Source organism: Maniola hyperantus, chromosome 1 (genome assembly GCF_902806685.2).
Source record: "Maniola hyperantus chromosome 1, iAphHyp1.2, whole genome shotgun sequence".
NCBI lineage: Eukaryota > Metazoa > Arthropoda > Insecta > Lepidoptera > Nymphalidae > Maniola > Maniola hyperantus.
Window position 1 is genome coordinate 2,901,717 of NC_048536.1, and position 17,188 is coordinate 2,918,904.

Sequence of the window (17,188 nt, forward strand, 5' to 3'; positions counted from 1 at the left end):
TTTGAAAAATTCCACTCGAACGGAGTCGGGTTGCGACAGCTAGTGTGTCTATAAAAGGATATATAATTTGAACCGCTTTAAATTAAAGTGACAGTAATGCGTAAAACCCGTTACCTTATATGGGCATGTCATCGAGTGATACAGGTTTCACTTTCAATAACTATCGTGATGATATTCCCACAGCGTCTCCTTATTTTTTATCTGTTAATCTTTTTATGCCACTTTAATTCGATTCTCAACTCTATAGTTTGGAGTTTACAGTTTTATTTTGCTTGTTAATAATGAGGCTCTTTAACAGCAAATAAGACTGGGTCCCAGCGTTAACCAACGATTGGTAGTGTTGAATCTTATTAATAGGACACCCTTGTTTTGTTTTTGAAAAAACTATCTACGATAAGTAGTTACATGTCAACTTATTTTTACTGTTTTTAGGGTCCCGTAACTCAAAAGAAAAAAAACCGGCCAAGTGCGAGTTAGACTCGCGCATTGAGGGTTTCGTACACGGCAGTTTTTCGAAATTTTGCACGATAAATCGAAGAGGTATATTATGCGTAAAAACAAATAAAAATCTGTTTTAGAATGTACAGGTACCTTTCATATGATACCCCACTTGGTATATTAATCTAACTTTGAACGTTGAATATACTAATTATTTGTTCATGAACACATATTAATTTTTTTTTAGTTTTTGTTAGGATAATCTCAGAAACTACTGTACAGATTTTCATACGATTTTCGCCAATATAAAGACGGATTATCTAAGAAGCTTATGAGTTTAACGTTAAAACTATCCCGGAGTATTTTCCCTTATAAATATAGAACACCGGTTTTATGACCGGCATTATTAACCGGAAGGTTATGAGTATAAGTCCCGCAAATTCCTATTGCGCTGGAACCATGTCTCATTAACATCGAAATGACGTCTTTTTGACGTCAGCTGAAATAAAAATATAGCATCAGTTCGAAACTTCAGTCTAGTGCTGACGTCACTAAAACGGTGGCCACGCGCATTAGCAATTTGCAGGATTTATATAGGCTATGAGTTTTTATTTAGTTCCGAATTAGTAAGATAAAGTAGTTAAAAGTTATCTCGTAATAAATGTACTAAGTTTATTTCAATATCTTCAAATTTAGTAGAGAACAAACGCAGAATTGCTAATTTATTGCCTACACCGATTCACAAATACAAAATGTAGGCAAGCAAGCAATTAATTTAATTTTATTGGCCAATTAATGGTTCGAGATCAAACGGCGAAAACAATCAGTTACTCATTATTATCCATGTAAAGAAACTTGATTTAACATTTCATTTTGATTTTTTGCATGAATATATTTCAAGAGCTAGAGAGTGCCATAGCCTACTTTTTATCCCGGAAAATCAAAGAATTCCAACGGGATTTCAAAAACGTAAGTCGAGAGCATCAACTATTAATATAATATTGGTATAGTTATCATCCATTCAAACCATTTTATAACTCTAGTTCACCTAATATTTTTTACTGAAACGGCTAATTTAGTAAGCAAGTTGTTTACTCAAAACTTACAACTTGGTCGTTACGATGATATCTAAAATGGAAATAACCTCGAAGGCTTATTGAATTTAATTTGACTGTGTGCGAACAATTAATGAAAATAATAGATTGTACGACAAGGGCATAAAACAAGCCATTTTATACGAGACTTTTATAAAAGTAAAAGATATGAACAGAATCTCTACCTTCATTCAAAATCGTTAAATTTTTTTGAATTTCAGTTCTTAAGTGTGAGACATTAAGATTGCAAAACATCTCCTTATATAGAAGTCCACTTAATCCAAGTATTCGGCAGTAAAATGCCTGTAGCACTAATTTGCGGGCAATTCATAGGCCGAGAGAGTAACGAAAAACTTTCGGCTGAGGTTGTCATACATTAATTCAAGAAAGAGGTAGAAAGTGCAACTCACATGATTAAAGCGTAACTTATTCACATAATTTAGGTGTAGGCTCTCAAAAAATAATAGTAAGTGCAAGTTTTTAGGTTTTAGCTTTTTTATTTAGAACTAGCTGATCCGACGAACTTCGTACCACCTACCAGTCGATTCTTTAATTTTTTTTAATACTTTAAATTTTCTTCTCCGTAAGAACCATCCTCGTACTTGAAGGAATGTTATAAAAAAAGAATTACCGAAATCGGTTTAGCTGTTCTCGAGATTTGCGATCAGCAACACATTCAGCGATTCATTTTTATATATAGAGATGAGTTCCCATTGACAGTGATGGATCAAATAAAATAATATGACAGAAAAAAAGGAACTCTGTTGAATGGTGGGTCGGTACGTATAGTATTTAGAATTATATATTAGCATTTAGAAATATGTAAATCTAGAGTCAACAATTGTAACGTGTAATTTTTTTTGTAAATTTAAGTAAAAAAAAGCTTTTTAGGAGGAGGCATTGTTTTATTTAAAAAGAAAGACTACATTATATGATTTCTCGGTCCAATTAACATTCATTGAAATTGTCTTTATTCCCTTTGCTCGGAGACGTAAGCGAAAGAAAAAATAGGTCACGTGACCTTGTATCATTTTGTTTATTGGCACGACTTACAACGAAATAATAAAATATTGTCTCTTTGTTGATGCGGATGAATCGATTAGATTCACTCTTATGAATAATATCAAGACAGTAGTTAGGAAACTTTTATATTATTATAATACTAGCGGTTGAATGAAACTTCGTTTGCATAAATGATACGTTTTCCCAATAAAATATTTTTCCGCGATATAATTGTTATAAGAATCCCCAGAATATATTTTAGCGTTTAAAATAATTTTAGCGTTTAAACTAATTTTAGCGTTGAAACTAGTCGGGCTTCGACTAACCACGTGTGCACAGTCGAGAACTTCTAAACTCCAGAATATAAGATCATATAAATTCATGCCAAATTTCAACAATTTACAGTATTGCGGCTAAGTTCAAATGACACCAAATAGACATAAATGATATCGATACTTAAGGTGATAATGATAATGTGGATATACATTTTAATCAAAAGTTCACAATAGGAAGAATTTAGATTTAGATTTATTTATTTGTTGTAAGCCCAGCATGCATCCAGTCATTTCTAGCGTTGAGAATATTTACAATATTTAGTGCAACTGAGTGTGATATTTTTAAACAAATAAATATAGTTTCAAAAATAATTAAAATAAATTTAATGTAATTACCACCTACATTATATTTTATCAGCTGTCTCTCGGTCTATCAGCAAATGATCTTAAACGCAGCATCTCGGCAATTACTAAGTGATTTATAACTTAAATACTACTATTAAAGTGGGACGGAGAACAGACATTGATTAAGGAACATGTTAATTTTAGACGGATTAATTTTAAACCACGTGCCCACCAACAATGCAGGGCTGAAGACAAAAAAATAGTATTACGACCATTGATATACAAATACCGCGATATACAGACACGCGTGAAAGAGTTCGCATGAACCAAAGTTATAAATCTGAAGTGGCTCCTTCTATCCATCATATTAGCGAAGTACTAAGTGCTGATTTGGCACAACTAAAAGCCAAAATGGGATGAAAGATTAAGTATCTAACCCATACCCTACTTTTATTATTTTACTGGGGATACACGGCTATAATTCATATCCTGATTGTTTTGTAATCATTATCACTTTAACCCATCGTTGCGTCGGTTTCTTTTGAGAATGAGAAGGGTTTAGGCCATAGTCTACGATGCTGGCTAATTGCGGATTGACAGATTTCACCCACCTTTAAGAATATTATGGAAAACTCTCAAGCTTACAAGTATTTTCGATATTTCCTTTCACCATATTAAATCATGCGATACTTAATTGCATAATAATGCGAATAACTAGGATCTAGATAAGATTTTTAATAAATGTAATTAAATAAACTATTTTTTACTCGAATCGAATCTCGTAAACGGCATTACTTATCTTGAGTATGGAGTATAATTCAATTGGCACATTTATCATGACACTTTCAGTAGAGTTTATGTTTAAATAAGTAACTGTGTATCTATAGTTTTCGAACTTGTATCAATGTTATCAATAAAACAAACGGGCGGGTGGGTCGAACGTTTTTACAATAGACGCCAGCATATTCATTAAGTAATAAATTAGCCGTTAAATATGTCATTAGCTTTATATTTATTTCTATTTGGTTTCTTCATGGCGTGTAAGAATCCTTTTAGCTTTGAATCGATGGCTTGTAATTATCGTTAACGATTTTTTATCACTTGCTCTTTGTCGACGTATTTTGTTTGTTAATGGATTTATTTTTGTTACGAATAGGTACGTAAATTGGTCACAATAAAAGAAATAAAAATCACATTTAAATTTTTTTTTTCGTTTTTAGTCATAAGTAGGTATAGGTATTATTGCTTCTAAAACTGAAAATAATTATAATTGGGTACCTAGTGATGCAAACTAAAGAAAAAAATTGTTACGATCAAGTAGGTCGCTAAGCCAAAGGTACCTTGACAAATCTGGGTTAGAATAATTAACTACTAACTACTAGGATAGCCTAGTGGTTAGGACATCCGCCTTCTAATCGGAGGTCGGGGGTTCGATCCCGGGCACGCACCTCTAACTTTTCGGAATTATGTGCGTTTTAATTAATTAAATATCACTTGCTTTAACGGTGAAGGAAAACATCGTGAGGAAACCTGCATGCCTGAGAGTTCTCCATAATGTTCTCAAAGGTGTGTGAAGTCTACCAAACCGCACATGGCCAGCGTGGTAGACTATGGCCAAAACCCTTCTCACTCTGAGAGGAGACTCGCGCTCTGGAGTGAGTCGGTGATGGGTTGATCATGATGATGATGATGATGAAATACTATGAAAATGCTAGGTCAAAGAAGCACTAGACTATATTTCCAACTTATGCCATATGCGTTGCACTATAAGTCCCGCAAATTTCTAATGCGCGTGGCCGCCATTTAAGTCAGGTAAAAGAATCCTACTAATATTCAAGCACACACTTCTCAAGGTCTAGAAAAAGCTGTCATAATATATTATTATGTACCAAACTCATCGAGGGTTCCGTAGCTTGGAAAAAACCATATAAATAGTAATTTGGTGAAACTACTTAATTATCGTCTAAAACAAAAATCTTTTACTTGAGATACCCAAAAGTAAGTTTGCAAAGGTCTATTGTTGATTTCTAAAACATCATACTACTTGGTTACGTGACTTGGTTTTATTTTTTCAGAGAAGTTTATCCCACTTGATCTAGTAAACCCACTTTAAAATTTCGACGCTCCTTTTTTAACATTTTGGTACGGAACCCTAACAAGATTCGTTCTCCAAGAAAGGGCATAAAAAACTAAACATCTTAAACAAACATTCCGATACAGGATATCTTGGACATAACGCTAATGCGATCTTACCATTAAAGGTTGCAGAAAGCAGGTGTGCATGATCGTTATTTCGAGTGGAAAATAAAATTGCGTTTATAATACTGACAATGCTGTGCAGTATTTTATTTCAAACACAATAATAGCAGAAACATTCCTATGACGATCCAGAAAAATACCTACTACAAAAAATTACACTAACCAGATTACCTACTTAACCCTGTTTAATAGTCCATGGCCAGAGCCAAGAACTGATTTCGTGAGGGGTTTTATCAGGGCCTTAGTCAATATTTTCTTGAAAAAAAAAACTATTGCTCGTTTTGAAGGGGTAAGTAGGTATCTGGTTAGTGGAACTTTACCGTCCAATAGACAGTAAAACACAAGAATAAACTCAACATGCTCAAAAATAATCAGCAGCGCGAGCGCAGCGAGCCTAGTTAAAAGACGTTTGCCTTCTACACGCGAGGTCGCGGGTTAGATCCCGGGCACGCACCTCTAACTTTTTAAAGCTGCTTTAACGGTAAAGGAAAACATTGGGATGAGACCGGCCGGCATGCCTGAGAGTTTTCTGTCAAGTATGCCAATCCGCACTGGGTCAGCGTGGCATACCTACTTCTCATTCTGAGGAAAGACCCGTGCTCTGTAGTGGGCGGGGCGATGGATTGATCATGATGATAAGGTAATATTAAATTGGAATAATAAGAACTTTTTCACATAGCAAACTAGTAATACAAAGGAGGAAAAAACGTCTACTTCCAGGAGAATAGTATTAAGGTTCAGGTTATATGAGTTCGGTAATATTTTAACCCTTATCAAGTGGCGGCTTCTTTTCTATTATTCTATTTGGCCCTGACAGAGGCCAAATTGTTTTCCTTCCTTATTTTGGTACAGCCCTGCCCTTCAACACAAGTTTTCTATTTCAAGAATAAAATTCCTTTCAAAGAGTTTTATTTAAGGTTACTTCAGTTTGGACCAGTACCAGTACAGTTTCGTACTAGTTCTATATCAGTACAGTACCAATTTTTTTTTAGGGTTCCGTACCTCAAAAGGAAAACGGAACCCTTATAGGATCACTTTGTTATCTGTCTGTCAAGAAACCTACAGGGTACTTCCCGTTGACCTAGAATCATGAAATTTGGCAGGTAGGTAGGTCTTATAGCTGACATTAGGGGAAAAATCTGAAAACTGTGAATTTGTGGTTACATCATGCAAAAAAAATTAAATTGTGGTCATGCACTAATAATTAGTATTTTCAATTTTCGAAGTAAAATAACTATATCAAGTGGGGTATCATATGAAGGTCTTCATTTGTACATTCTAAAATAGAGTTTTGTTTATTTTTGGGCATCATAGTTTTTGAATTATCGTGCAAAATGTCGAAAAAATACGACTAGTACGGAACCCTCGTTGCGCGAGCCTGACTCGCACTTGCCCGGTTTTTTTTAATTTATTGACTAGCGCTTGGCTGCAGTCAGACCTGGTGGCAAGTGATGATGCAGCCTAAGATGGAGATTTTAAGCTTATTGCGTGGTTTAACGATAATTTTTAAAGCAGATAACGGGTACATACCACGGTTAATTTGGCGTAAATAAAAAACGCCAAATTAATCGTGGTACCTTTGTACCCGTGATCTACATTAAAATAGTACAGTACCAGTATTAATAGTTTTATTATAAGTATAGATTAGGAGACATTTCAGTATCCAGCCATTTCAGAGACCGCCATAATATTATTCAAGAAGAGATTTATGAAAAAACAAACAATATCCAGAAGTCTTTAAATCTGCTCATTACAGCTGACGACGTACTTGATAATAAGTTACATAGCATCGTCCCCTGCCCCATAGTAGCTTGTTAGACTTATCGGTTTTTTTATAGGACGGTGATCGGTTAACATCGTAGCCACGGTAATATTATCATACAGTATTCCAACTTCATTCAAACGGACGAAACGCGAGCTATACCTACGCGCCTCGATCTCGGGATATGCTCGGGACCATAGAGCAGAAACAAAGAGGAGTTGGCCTAAGCAACTGTGCACTGTGATTTTCAACTAGGTCCTGACGTCATCACTGTGGGCGGGGCCTTAGTTAGTATGCTGTCTGCGTTCGTCAGGTTCACATATATTGAGACTCGTATTATCGGTGTGTTTTCGCGTTTTTAAGAACAAAAGGATGAAGTGTTGTGTTTTATCGTGTCAAAGTTATTCAGACAGACGTTCTGATGCTATGAATGGTATCACATTTCATTTGTAAGTAATTTTATACGTAATTATTAAAATAGTTCTAGATTATTGACATCTAGTGTGAGATAGCTGAACTATGTAGTGACATCAATATATTGGTGTTAGGTCGCTAAGCGAGTAGTTTTGCTACTAACCCGCAGATGGAAAATTGAGAAGTGGGCGGCGTTCCACAACCCCTCACCCCGCAAAATGTCACTCGATATTTCATAGGGAAATCTTAATACAACATCTCCTCTTTGTTTCTGCTCTATGCTCGGGACACTGCCAGTCGCGACTGTGCCGCAGTGACGAACGGATGGTGTTTTGTTTTTTTAATAACCGCGCGATTTTTCCACTAAAATAAGTTCAAATAATTTAGTATGACGAGTAAGAAATATTGTGCAGTTTTTGGTTGTATGAATTCTTCATTAACGCATCCAGAGATAAGTTTTTTTAAATTACCTGGAAAGGCGGGCAGCCCTATCGCATGTTTACGTACCGCGCTGCTGTAGGTATTTATTCCAAAGATACGGCCGAGTTTTAATACTGTATGATAACATTGCCGTGTCGTAGCTTTGGTACGGTCAGATGGCAACTAGTTGCGTTTAAAGCCTTTTATAAGATTCTTCTATAAGCTGTGGCAGCCTAGTGGTTAGGACGTCCGCCTTCTAATCGGAGGTCGGAGGTTCGATCCCGGGCACGCATCTTTTCGGAGTTATGTGCGTTTTAAGTAATTAAATATCACTTGTTTTAACGGTGAAGGAAAACATCGTGAGGAAACCTGCATGTCTGAGAGTTCTCCATAACGTTCTCAAAGGTGTGTGAAGTCTACCAATCCGCACATGGCCTGCGTGGTAGACTATGGCCAAAACCCTTCTCACTCTGAGAGGAGACCCGTGCTCTAGCTGGCTATGGGTTGATCATGATGATGATCACCATATCAAGTCGGGCAAGATTTAGCTGATGTGGGTAAATAAATGTGTCATCCAGTTGCAGCTTACCTTCCTCCCGGACTGGGACTGGTGAGCTAAAGGCGGTGCGATGAGTCTCAAAGGCGGCGGAGCTGGTGGTAAGGCCGCCAGCATGGGAGGTACGAGCGGCACTACGCCCCCCATGGGCAAGGCGACTGCGAACTTCTGCAACCCCATAGTCCACGGCACGAACCAGCCGCCCCCCGCCTGCATCGCCCCCCCACCCCCGTACCACGCCAGCTCGATCACCTTCCGACCAGCCACATCAACACAACCACTGCACTATCGACACTTCCACATTTGGGACTGGTATTTCGCATTCACATGTACCTGAGGACAAAGAAAAAGAAATAAGTCAAAAAAATGCTAAGAGAGCTCCGAAAGAGTTCCTCTCAAAGTAGTAGGAGGTCGGAAAAAAATCGTCCAAGTGCGAGTTGGACTCGCACCATCGTAGTAGAAATAACACTTTTTGTTTTATTTTAATTTTCACGGCGGCCATTTTGAAGTTTTTATTATTTGTTATAGCGGCAAACGGAACTACACATTCTATGAAAATTTCAACTCTCTATCTAGTACGGTACGAGATACAGCCCGCTGACGGACGGACAGACGGACGGCAGGGTCTTAGAAGTAGGGTCCCGTCGGCACCCTTCGGGAACGGGACCCTAAAGAAGTAAATAAATCGGATTCATTTTTCCACAAAACTGGAGTTTATTTTTATTTTTATTCAGATACAAGTTAGCCCTTGACTGCAACGCCGTTTCACTGCGAGTTTATCCAGAAAATGCATATAAACGAACATTTTTCCGACAGTTTTCGTACGCTCATTTATTTTGAAGCATGTCAGCACCAAGCGACACCAAGGACGCGGCCAGTCTACACTGAGACGTATTATTTCCAAGCCAATTTTCCATTGACAAGTCATGTGCTTCCGTCGTGTTCGTGTAATGATTGCTATTATTAGACACCATATAAATCGGTAGTCGGGAGTCTGATTCTGTCCGTTCATCTGTGCGTCTGTCCGTCCGTCTGTCAGTTAGCGGGCTGTAACTCATGCACCGAAAGAAAATTTCAACTCTACCTATTGGTAGAGTTGAAATTTTCTTTCGCAGAGTGTGTATTTCTATTTCCACTATAAAAACAAATAATTAAAAACCAATATGGCGAATTTCAAAATGGCCACCATGGTTTAATTTTTTATGTAGGTCTTTAGTGTTATTAGTGTTATAATAACTTATACCAATTTCACGATTCTAGGTGAACGGGAAGTACCCTATGGGTTTTCTTGACAGACACGACAAACGGACAGACAACGAAGTTATCCTATAAGAATTCCTTTTCTGCTTTTGAGAACCTTAAAAAGGTAATAAAGTTAAGCTATACAAAGTCTTCGATAATACCATGTCGGAGAATCACCAGTTAAATAAACATACATAACAATAAAAACACACTAAAACTAAACAAATAAATAAATCAAATTTTAAGTATTTCGGTTTCATCTAGTACTTACAATTTTGTTGCTAAACTGTGACCAGTAAATACAAAGTACTAAACCACAAGTTATTTGTAACAGACATGTAAAATACGTTCGTTTCCACGTATAGGATATACTTGCTCGTCGATTTACACAAATGCTGTGGGCTTATTAAGAGTTTGCATTGCTAGGTTTAGGTTGGTAGGGTTGCGAAGCTGAAGTAGCAATGGGCAGGGCACATAGTTCGTACAACCGATAGACGTTGGGGTCCTAAGGTGCTGGTGGTGACCTCGCACCGGAAGACGCAGCGTTGGAAGACCCCCCCACTAGGTGGACGGACGACATCAGACGAGTAGCAGGGAGCCATTGGATTCAGGCTCCGCAAGACCGTGGCGTGTGGAAGTGTTTACAAGAGACCTATGTCCAGCAGTGGACATATATCGCTTGATGATGATGATGATGATGATGATGATTGCTAGGCTTCGAGCTTCAGTAGGTAACATCAAAGTTAAATAGCTCTGTTTCGAGTTCTTTCAATAAAATTAATTCATAACAGGCGCCTCAGGCGGGAGCTTTGTACAGTAAATATCATTGAATAAATGACTTTAAAACCAAAAAAGTCTGTTTTTCTCATACATTATTATTGTTTTGAGTAGTTATACTGAAGCAGTTTTTCAGTACTACACGATTTTTGTTTTACGATGTTGCCGCTGGCTGGATGGATTTCAGATCTATTTTGCTTTGACGTTAAAGTATTTCGACGCTCGAATTCTGTGAACGTCGGCGAGATGTAAATCTTATTCTAACCCTACGAATACGTTTGTCGAAAGATACTTCCCGATCGCAACATGTGGATCATTATCTTATAGATCAAAGGAATTCCGCGAAGAATCCGCCTTTATCGAAGCGGAAAGCTGAAGCGAAATTGTCAGTTACACGCTCTTTGGCATGTAAAGGAACAGAGATATGTCATCATCATCATCATCATCAACCAATAGACGTCCACGGCTGGACATAGGTCTCTTTTAGGGACCCCCACACGCCACGGTCTTGCGCCGCTGCCTGGATCCAGCGGCTCCCTGCGACTCGTCTTGTGTTTGGGAGTGAATCTTGCGAGCTCGCCACACAACATACCTATATAATATAGCGTGTTGTGTTGTGTCGTGATGCGTCAGAAGCAGTATGGTTAGTGATAGTCATGAAACAAGGCGTCACGACAAGCTAATGTATTTTGAAACGACTCGCTTCTGACACGTCACGACACAACACGACACGCTAGTACATTTCCGGCTTCAGAGTTTTTATCATAAGTTTTATAAACAACTAATTATAGCATCACTATCTCTGATCTCTCATAATAAATGTTTATTTTGGCAAAAAAGATTTTTTTGAATCAGCCTGGCTGTCCAGCGCGGAAATGCAGCCAGTATCCTTGGCACCATTCCATGCGGGCATGATTTGTATAGTAATTAGATAAGGTTAGCTTTAAGCTTTGTTGTAATATTTTCACATTAAAAAAAGCATAATTTGTTAATATTGAATCGCGCCAGTTGTTTACAATATTTTTTTTTAAATTCTTATCAAACCTTTTATTTTACTTATCTGTCGTCATTTCTTTTACGCTTTTACGCAAAATTCCTCATGGAAAATGACGCTTTTGTCAAGGAGTGCCATTGTCACGTCTGGAAGAGATATCGAAGCCAAAAGGCATTCCTTCGACAAAACATAGCTTTTGTGTTCAAGAGGACGTTAATTTTCATAAGAGGCTGTGGGATGATTAGCGAAGGAGGAAAATGTTTACAAAAGGTCGTTTTTATTAAAATAAAAAGAAAGCAATCAGTACCCATCACTACCCATATTATAAATGCGAAAGTGTGTTTGTTTGTTGGTTTGTTGGTTTATTGGTTTGTCCTTCAATCCCGTCGCAACGAAGCAACGGATCGACGTGATTTTTTGCATGAGTATAGTTTAAGACCTGACAGTAGTAGCCTAGTACTTTTATCCCGGAAAATCAAAGAGTTCCCACGGGGTTTTTAAAAACCTAAATCCACGCGTACGAAGTCGCGGGCATCAGCTAGTTATAAATAAAAACATCATAATAAATGCGAAACTGTGTCTGTCTGTGTCTGCAAGTGGAGCTTGCAAGCTTTTTAACACATTTTTACTATAATGCGTACACAATGAGTTATCACTCGCCATTTTAACTTTATATGTCAACTGTCATGTCAAAAGTACGATTTTAGACATGACAGTCGACACATAGACTTAAAATGGCGCGTGAAAACTCACTTTGTACGGACTATAACTCGCTTTCTTGTCTCTCATGTTTTAGGTAGGCGTACCTTTAGCAGCTGATACTTACAGCACGCGGCAGAAAGTAATCTACATCGACCTTTAGAAGGAGATAGCGGATTTGTAAAGCATTGTCTCTGTAGTTGAGACCGACAAAACGTCATATAGGTATGAGTGACAGGGACAACGCTCTACAACGCCGAAATTTCATTCTAAAGGCCGATGAATATTACTTTCTGCGGCGGTCTGTACATACTTATAAATTGGCTGTCGTATGTTAAAAGTACACACTAACACTACTTACTGTATTCCACAAACGAGATGGACAAAATTTGCCCCAGGCTGAAGCCTAATCTATCACAAACTTAATGTCACGACTGCTAAACATCATGCGACTTTTTTTTCTTAAAAAAGAAGATTTTTTCTATTAAAGGGCATCTCTGTACATTCTGGGCCACGCGTCCATACAATTTTTGTCCATCTCCGTTTCTCAGAAAATGTTAAGTAACGTCTGGGGGGTCCTGCAATATTCATCATCATCAGCCTGTGGACGTCTACAGTTAGACATAGGCCTTCCCTAAAGAGCGCCACCACACCCGGTCCTCAGCCTTCCTCATCCAGCCACTTCCCGCCAGCCTCTTTATATCTTCGGTCCATCGTGCTGGAGGGCGTCCCACACTACGCTTGCTTAAACACGGTCTCCACTCAAGGACTTTACGGCTCCAACGGCCATCGCCTCTACGACAGGCATGACCTCCCAGTGCCACTTCAGCTTGCTAATAGTTTGGGCTATGTCAGTGACCTTGGTTCTCCTGCGGATCTCCTCATTTCGGATCTTATCCCTCAGGGAAACTCCTAACATAGCCCTCTCCATAGCTCGCTGAGCGACTTTGAATTTGTGAACAAGGCCGTTTGTACTGTAATATTGCTCAGTGTAAATTAGTCCCAACTGAGAAAAGGTCTCTCTTTAATTGAGCGCTAAAAGGCCGATCCACTAGACTGCTCTATTGGGAATTGAACATCTATTTTTGACAATTTCTTTTTCGAGTACCCAATAAAGCTTTTCTGAAGACCATTTATTTTATCAAACAGGGCGAAAGAAGTAATGAGTTTTCTGCCCAATAATTTGATAACTGATAATAGTTTCTGAGACATTCGACGTCTTTAGGGCGGCCTATAGTCAGTGGCGTGCACAGGGTTTGAAGCCCGGGTATGCATTAGTTAAGTAGGAACCTGTTTACTGGCAGGTCATAATGAAAAAGATGCATTGAGCTGACAACTGGGGTGAGCAATGCATTTATGCCTCTATGACCTGCACGCCACTGCCTATAGTTACAATATCTGACGTCAATAATTGCAAAACGTTTGAGTTTCTTGCTGGTTTTTCTCGGTGGGATCTGCATTCCGAACCAGTTGAGAACTAAAATTACGTTTATATATGGATAATCGTAGTTTGGTTCTCATATTTTGACTATTATTAACCAACTAGCTGATGCTCGCGACGTAAATCCGCGTAGATTTACGTTTTTCAAAATCCCACGGGAACACTTTGATTTTCTGGGATAGTAAGTAGCCTATGTGTAAGAGTAACAAACATACACACACACATTTTTTGCGCAAAGGATCAGCCTGGCTGTTCAGCGCGGAAATGCAGTCCGTATTCCTGGCACTATTCCACGCGGGCATGATGTGTATAGTAATTGAGTATTAGACTACATTGACAAAAATAAATTATTTTTCAGTGATTATTAAATGGAGGGTCTTCCAAAACACGTAAAATCCACGTCCTTTGTTAGTTTTAAGTGTAATAACAAAAGTACCTCATTATGATGTGACGTCACATTCCAGGATTTCATAGAAAAACGCTTAATAACTGCACGTTTTGACGTTTGATAAAATGTTACTGATCTGACTAGTTGTCAAATACCGTATTAGATAGGGCTAGCTTTAAGTTTTATTGTGATATTTTCAACATAGATTAGAGATGATTGTCTCATGGTTACGTCCAACTTTTTTAACCTTTAGCCCTACAAAAATATGAGGTCTTGAGCTCCATCCAAGATTTAACATAGAAAATTACGTCGTCCGATGTAAGGTCACGCGCGACTCATATTGAAGACGGTCCACAGTGTTCACACTGGTGATTTATGATGCATGTGTAACGAACAAACAAACATTCTGGAATTCGATTAGGGTCATTGTTATGGAATATAGATGGGAAGTTTTACACACTGGCCAAGTGCGGATTGGCAGGCTTCACACACGTTTTTCTCTCTTATTAATATATAGCGATTAAATATCTATGTAAGATTATTTTTATAATTTTATAGTGTTTTACCTACACTTCAAACTACACTTGAAGTGTAGGTGAAACTCTATAAAATTATAAAAATATAGTAAAAAGCAAATATGTCATTTCTCGTTCAGAGAGCCGCATTGTAATATGGGCCTTTGAAAGTAGTTTCGATAGCTGCAAAGTGTCGCTACTAAAATGGCATTAACAGTCGCTTCAGTACTTACTGAGTGAACAAATATATCACAAATTAGCTTATGCTCGCAACTTCGTCCGCGTGGACTACAAAATTTCAAACCCCTATTTCACCCCCTTAGGAGTTGAATTTTCAAAAATCCTTTCTTAGCAGATGCCTACGTCATAATAGCTATCTGCATGCCAAATTTCAGCCCGATCCGTCCAGTAGTTTGAGCTGTGCGTTGATAGATCAGTCAGTCAGTCAGTCACCTTTTCCTTTTATATATATATACAAGATTTCGTCACTGGCAGCAAGCGTGCCGTAGCTTAGTCGTTAGAGCGTCAGGTGCAATCCCAGGAGACGCCAGTTCCATTCCAGCCTCTAGGCAGTCCGCAATTTTTGGTATGCATTTAAAATTATTTAGTAATCATAAGCATAACTTACTGACAAACCACTAATAGATAACTTGTTTGTAATCAGAGAACTTATAAGGTTTCAATTTATTACCTGTCACAATAAACATGACACCTCGAATAACTAACTAGTAACATATTATGTTTAGTTAAACAGGGAATAAGTACGAGTAAATACTGGTATCTACGTTGGTATAAATTGTCGCTGATTTGCGTTTTCCCTGGTACGGAAGCGGCTTGACACCTACACTTCTTTATCTGGAAACGTCTTACCGTGCATTTACACATTCGCCCTTCGCTCGCCTCGTCACTCGCAGTTAGTGTTCACGACGATGCTTGTCTCGCGCGTTACATTCATACATTGCCTACAAAGCGCACCGAAGTTTAGTGTCCATCAGAGATTAGATATGAGATCTCAGAAAGATTCCAAACAGAATGTAAGCACTACAATAGATTCATAGACCTGATTTACAGTCTAGATTCTACTCGGTACGAAACAACAGAGAACGAGGAAACTAAGTCTTTTTTTATCCATTATATCATATTTTTATTCTGTTATTGAACTATTTTAGTATGTATAGAAAGGCTATTTCAAATAAAACTCGATTTTATGAAGCTGTCAAAATTAGTATGACACTGGGCATGAAGTTGTAAGCAAAAACTAGTTGCAGCCACAAACATTTTTGCCCGGAATGACTCTTCTAGTTATACCCGTAAAGTATTTTTAGATATTCTCTTTGATCATCGACTAAAAGCGGGTCACTCACGCAAAACCTTACCACCATGCGATGCGAAACGAGAACGGGAGACGAATGTGTGAACTCTGAACAGACATCTCACCACTAGTGCGAATGTCTAAATGCACCTTTATACGCTACGTGTTCAATATGTTAATTCTCAAGCGAAATATAGAACCCCAAGGCACTGTTTATTGTACCTTTCTAGCTATTTTTATTTTTCTTATCTGGACTCATTATTATACTGTTTTAATGTACCGTGTGTTTAATTCCTGCGCCTTGTTTGTGTCAGTAGCCTTGACTCGGCAAACGCAGCTTCGTGTCTTGAAGATGATAATGATACTGATATAAGTCCCGCAAATTTCTAATGCGCGTGGCCGCCATTTTAATGACGTCAGCACTAGACTAAAGTTTCGAGCTGATGATATATTTTCATTTCGGCTGACGTCAAAATGACGTTATTTTGATGTTAATGAGACATGGTCCCACTATAGCAATTTGTGGGACTTATAGTCGAGGTAGTACCATAGACTATAGTCATCTTTTTGCCGCACCGATGCACAATGGCATGTTCCTAAAAATCACTCACGCCATCCCGGTATTAAACCGAATTTCAGCGATGGCGGCCAATCTTCGTAGAGAGTAGCCAACGAACTGCACGGGAGATATAATGCACAACTCACAAGTGTGTGCGCAAACACAGGCGCACTTTTTATTCCCTCACTCTCATAGCCCGATGGCATGGAAATCCGACACGACCGTAGAGAGATCAGGCGCAGGACTTACAGGCAGGGGGTGAAACACCGGAAACTTCCTAACTCCAGGCTAGTACCGAGAATTTCCAGAAAAATCGAATATCTATTTTTGGCCCGATCTGCGAATCGAACCCAGAATCTTGTCATCTACAGTCCTAGACCAACGAGGCAGTTTATTGTTTTAGAAGCCTCATGTAGGTATAGATAGACAGACCAACATCGTTGTCAAAATGTTCAAAGAATGGATATCGCGTACTAGAAATCGTAGCTTAGGCCTTAGGGCGCCCTCCCAGTCTGATATAATTATATTTACACGAAAATAATAAGATAAGTTTTAATTAACCAGCCTAAAATAGCTTTAATCAAGATATCGAGTTTCATAGATGTCTAAAAATAATATCATCATCATCAACCGATAGACATATTATTGTAGGTCTCTTATAGGACTTCCACACGCCACGGTCTTGCGCCGCCTGAA

At 38.3% G+C, this 17,188-nt stretch overlaps 1 protein-coding gene across 4 annotated transcripts in view; it reads right to left on the reverse strand.

The window, feature by feature from the left end:
• The window catches only part of LOC117996993 (pseudouridylate synthase RPUSD2-like), a 471,791-nt gene that overhangs the window by 100,465 nt on the left and 354,138 nt on the right, over positions 1-17,188 (reverse strand). The window contains exons 1-2 of one of the 4 annotated variants that reach the window (XM_069500615.1): positions 16,144-16,154; positions 8,599-8,898 (exon numbers count right to left, since the gene is read on the reverse strand). The exons of 2 other annotated variants lie outside the window; for them this stretch is intronic. In XM_069500615.1, coding sequence (XP_069356716.1) covers positions 8,599-8,781 — 183 coding nt within the window. In that variant the 5' untranslated portion in view covers positions 8,782-8,898; positions 16,144-16,154. Of the gene's footprint in view, positions 1-8,598; positions 8,899-16,143; positions 16,155-17,188 lie in introns of those variants that run through there. One more of the 4 variants, XM_034985167.2, reaches the window with a different exon arrangement.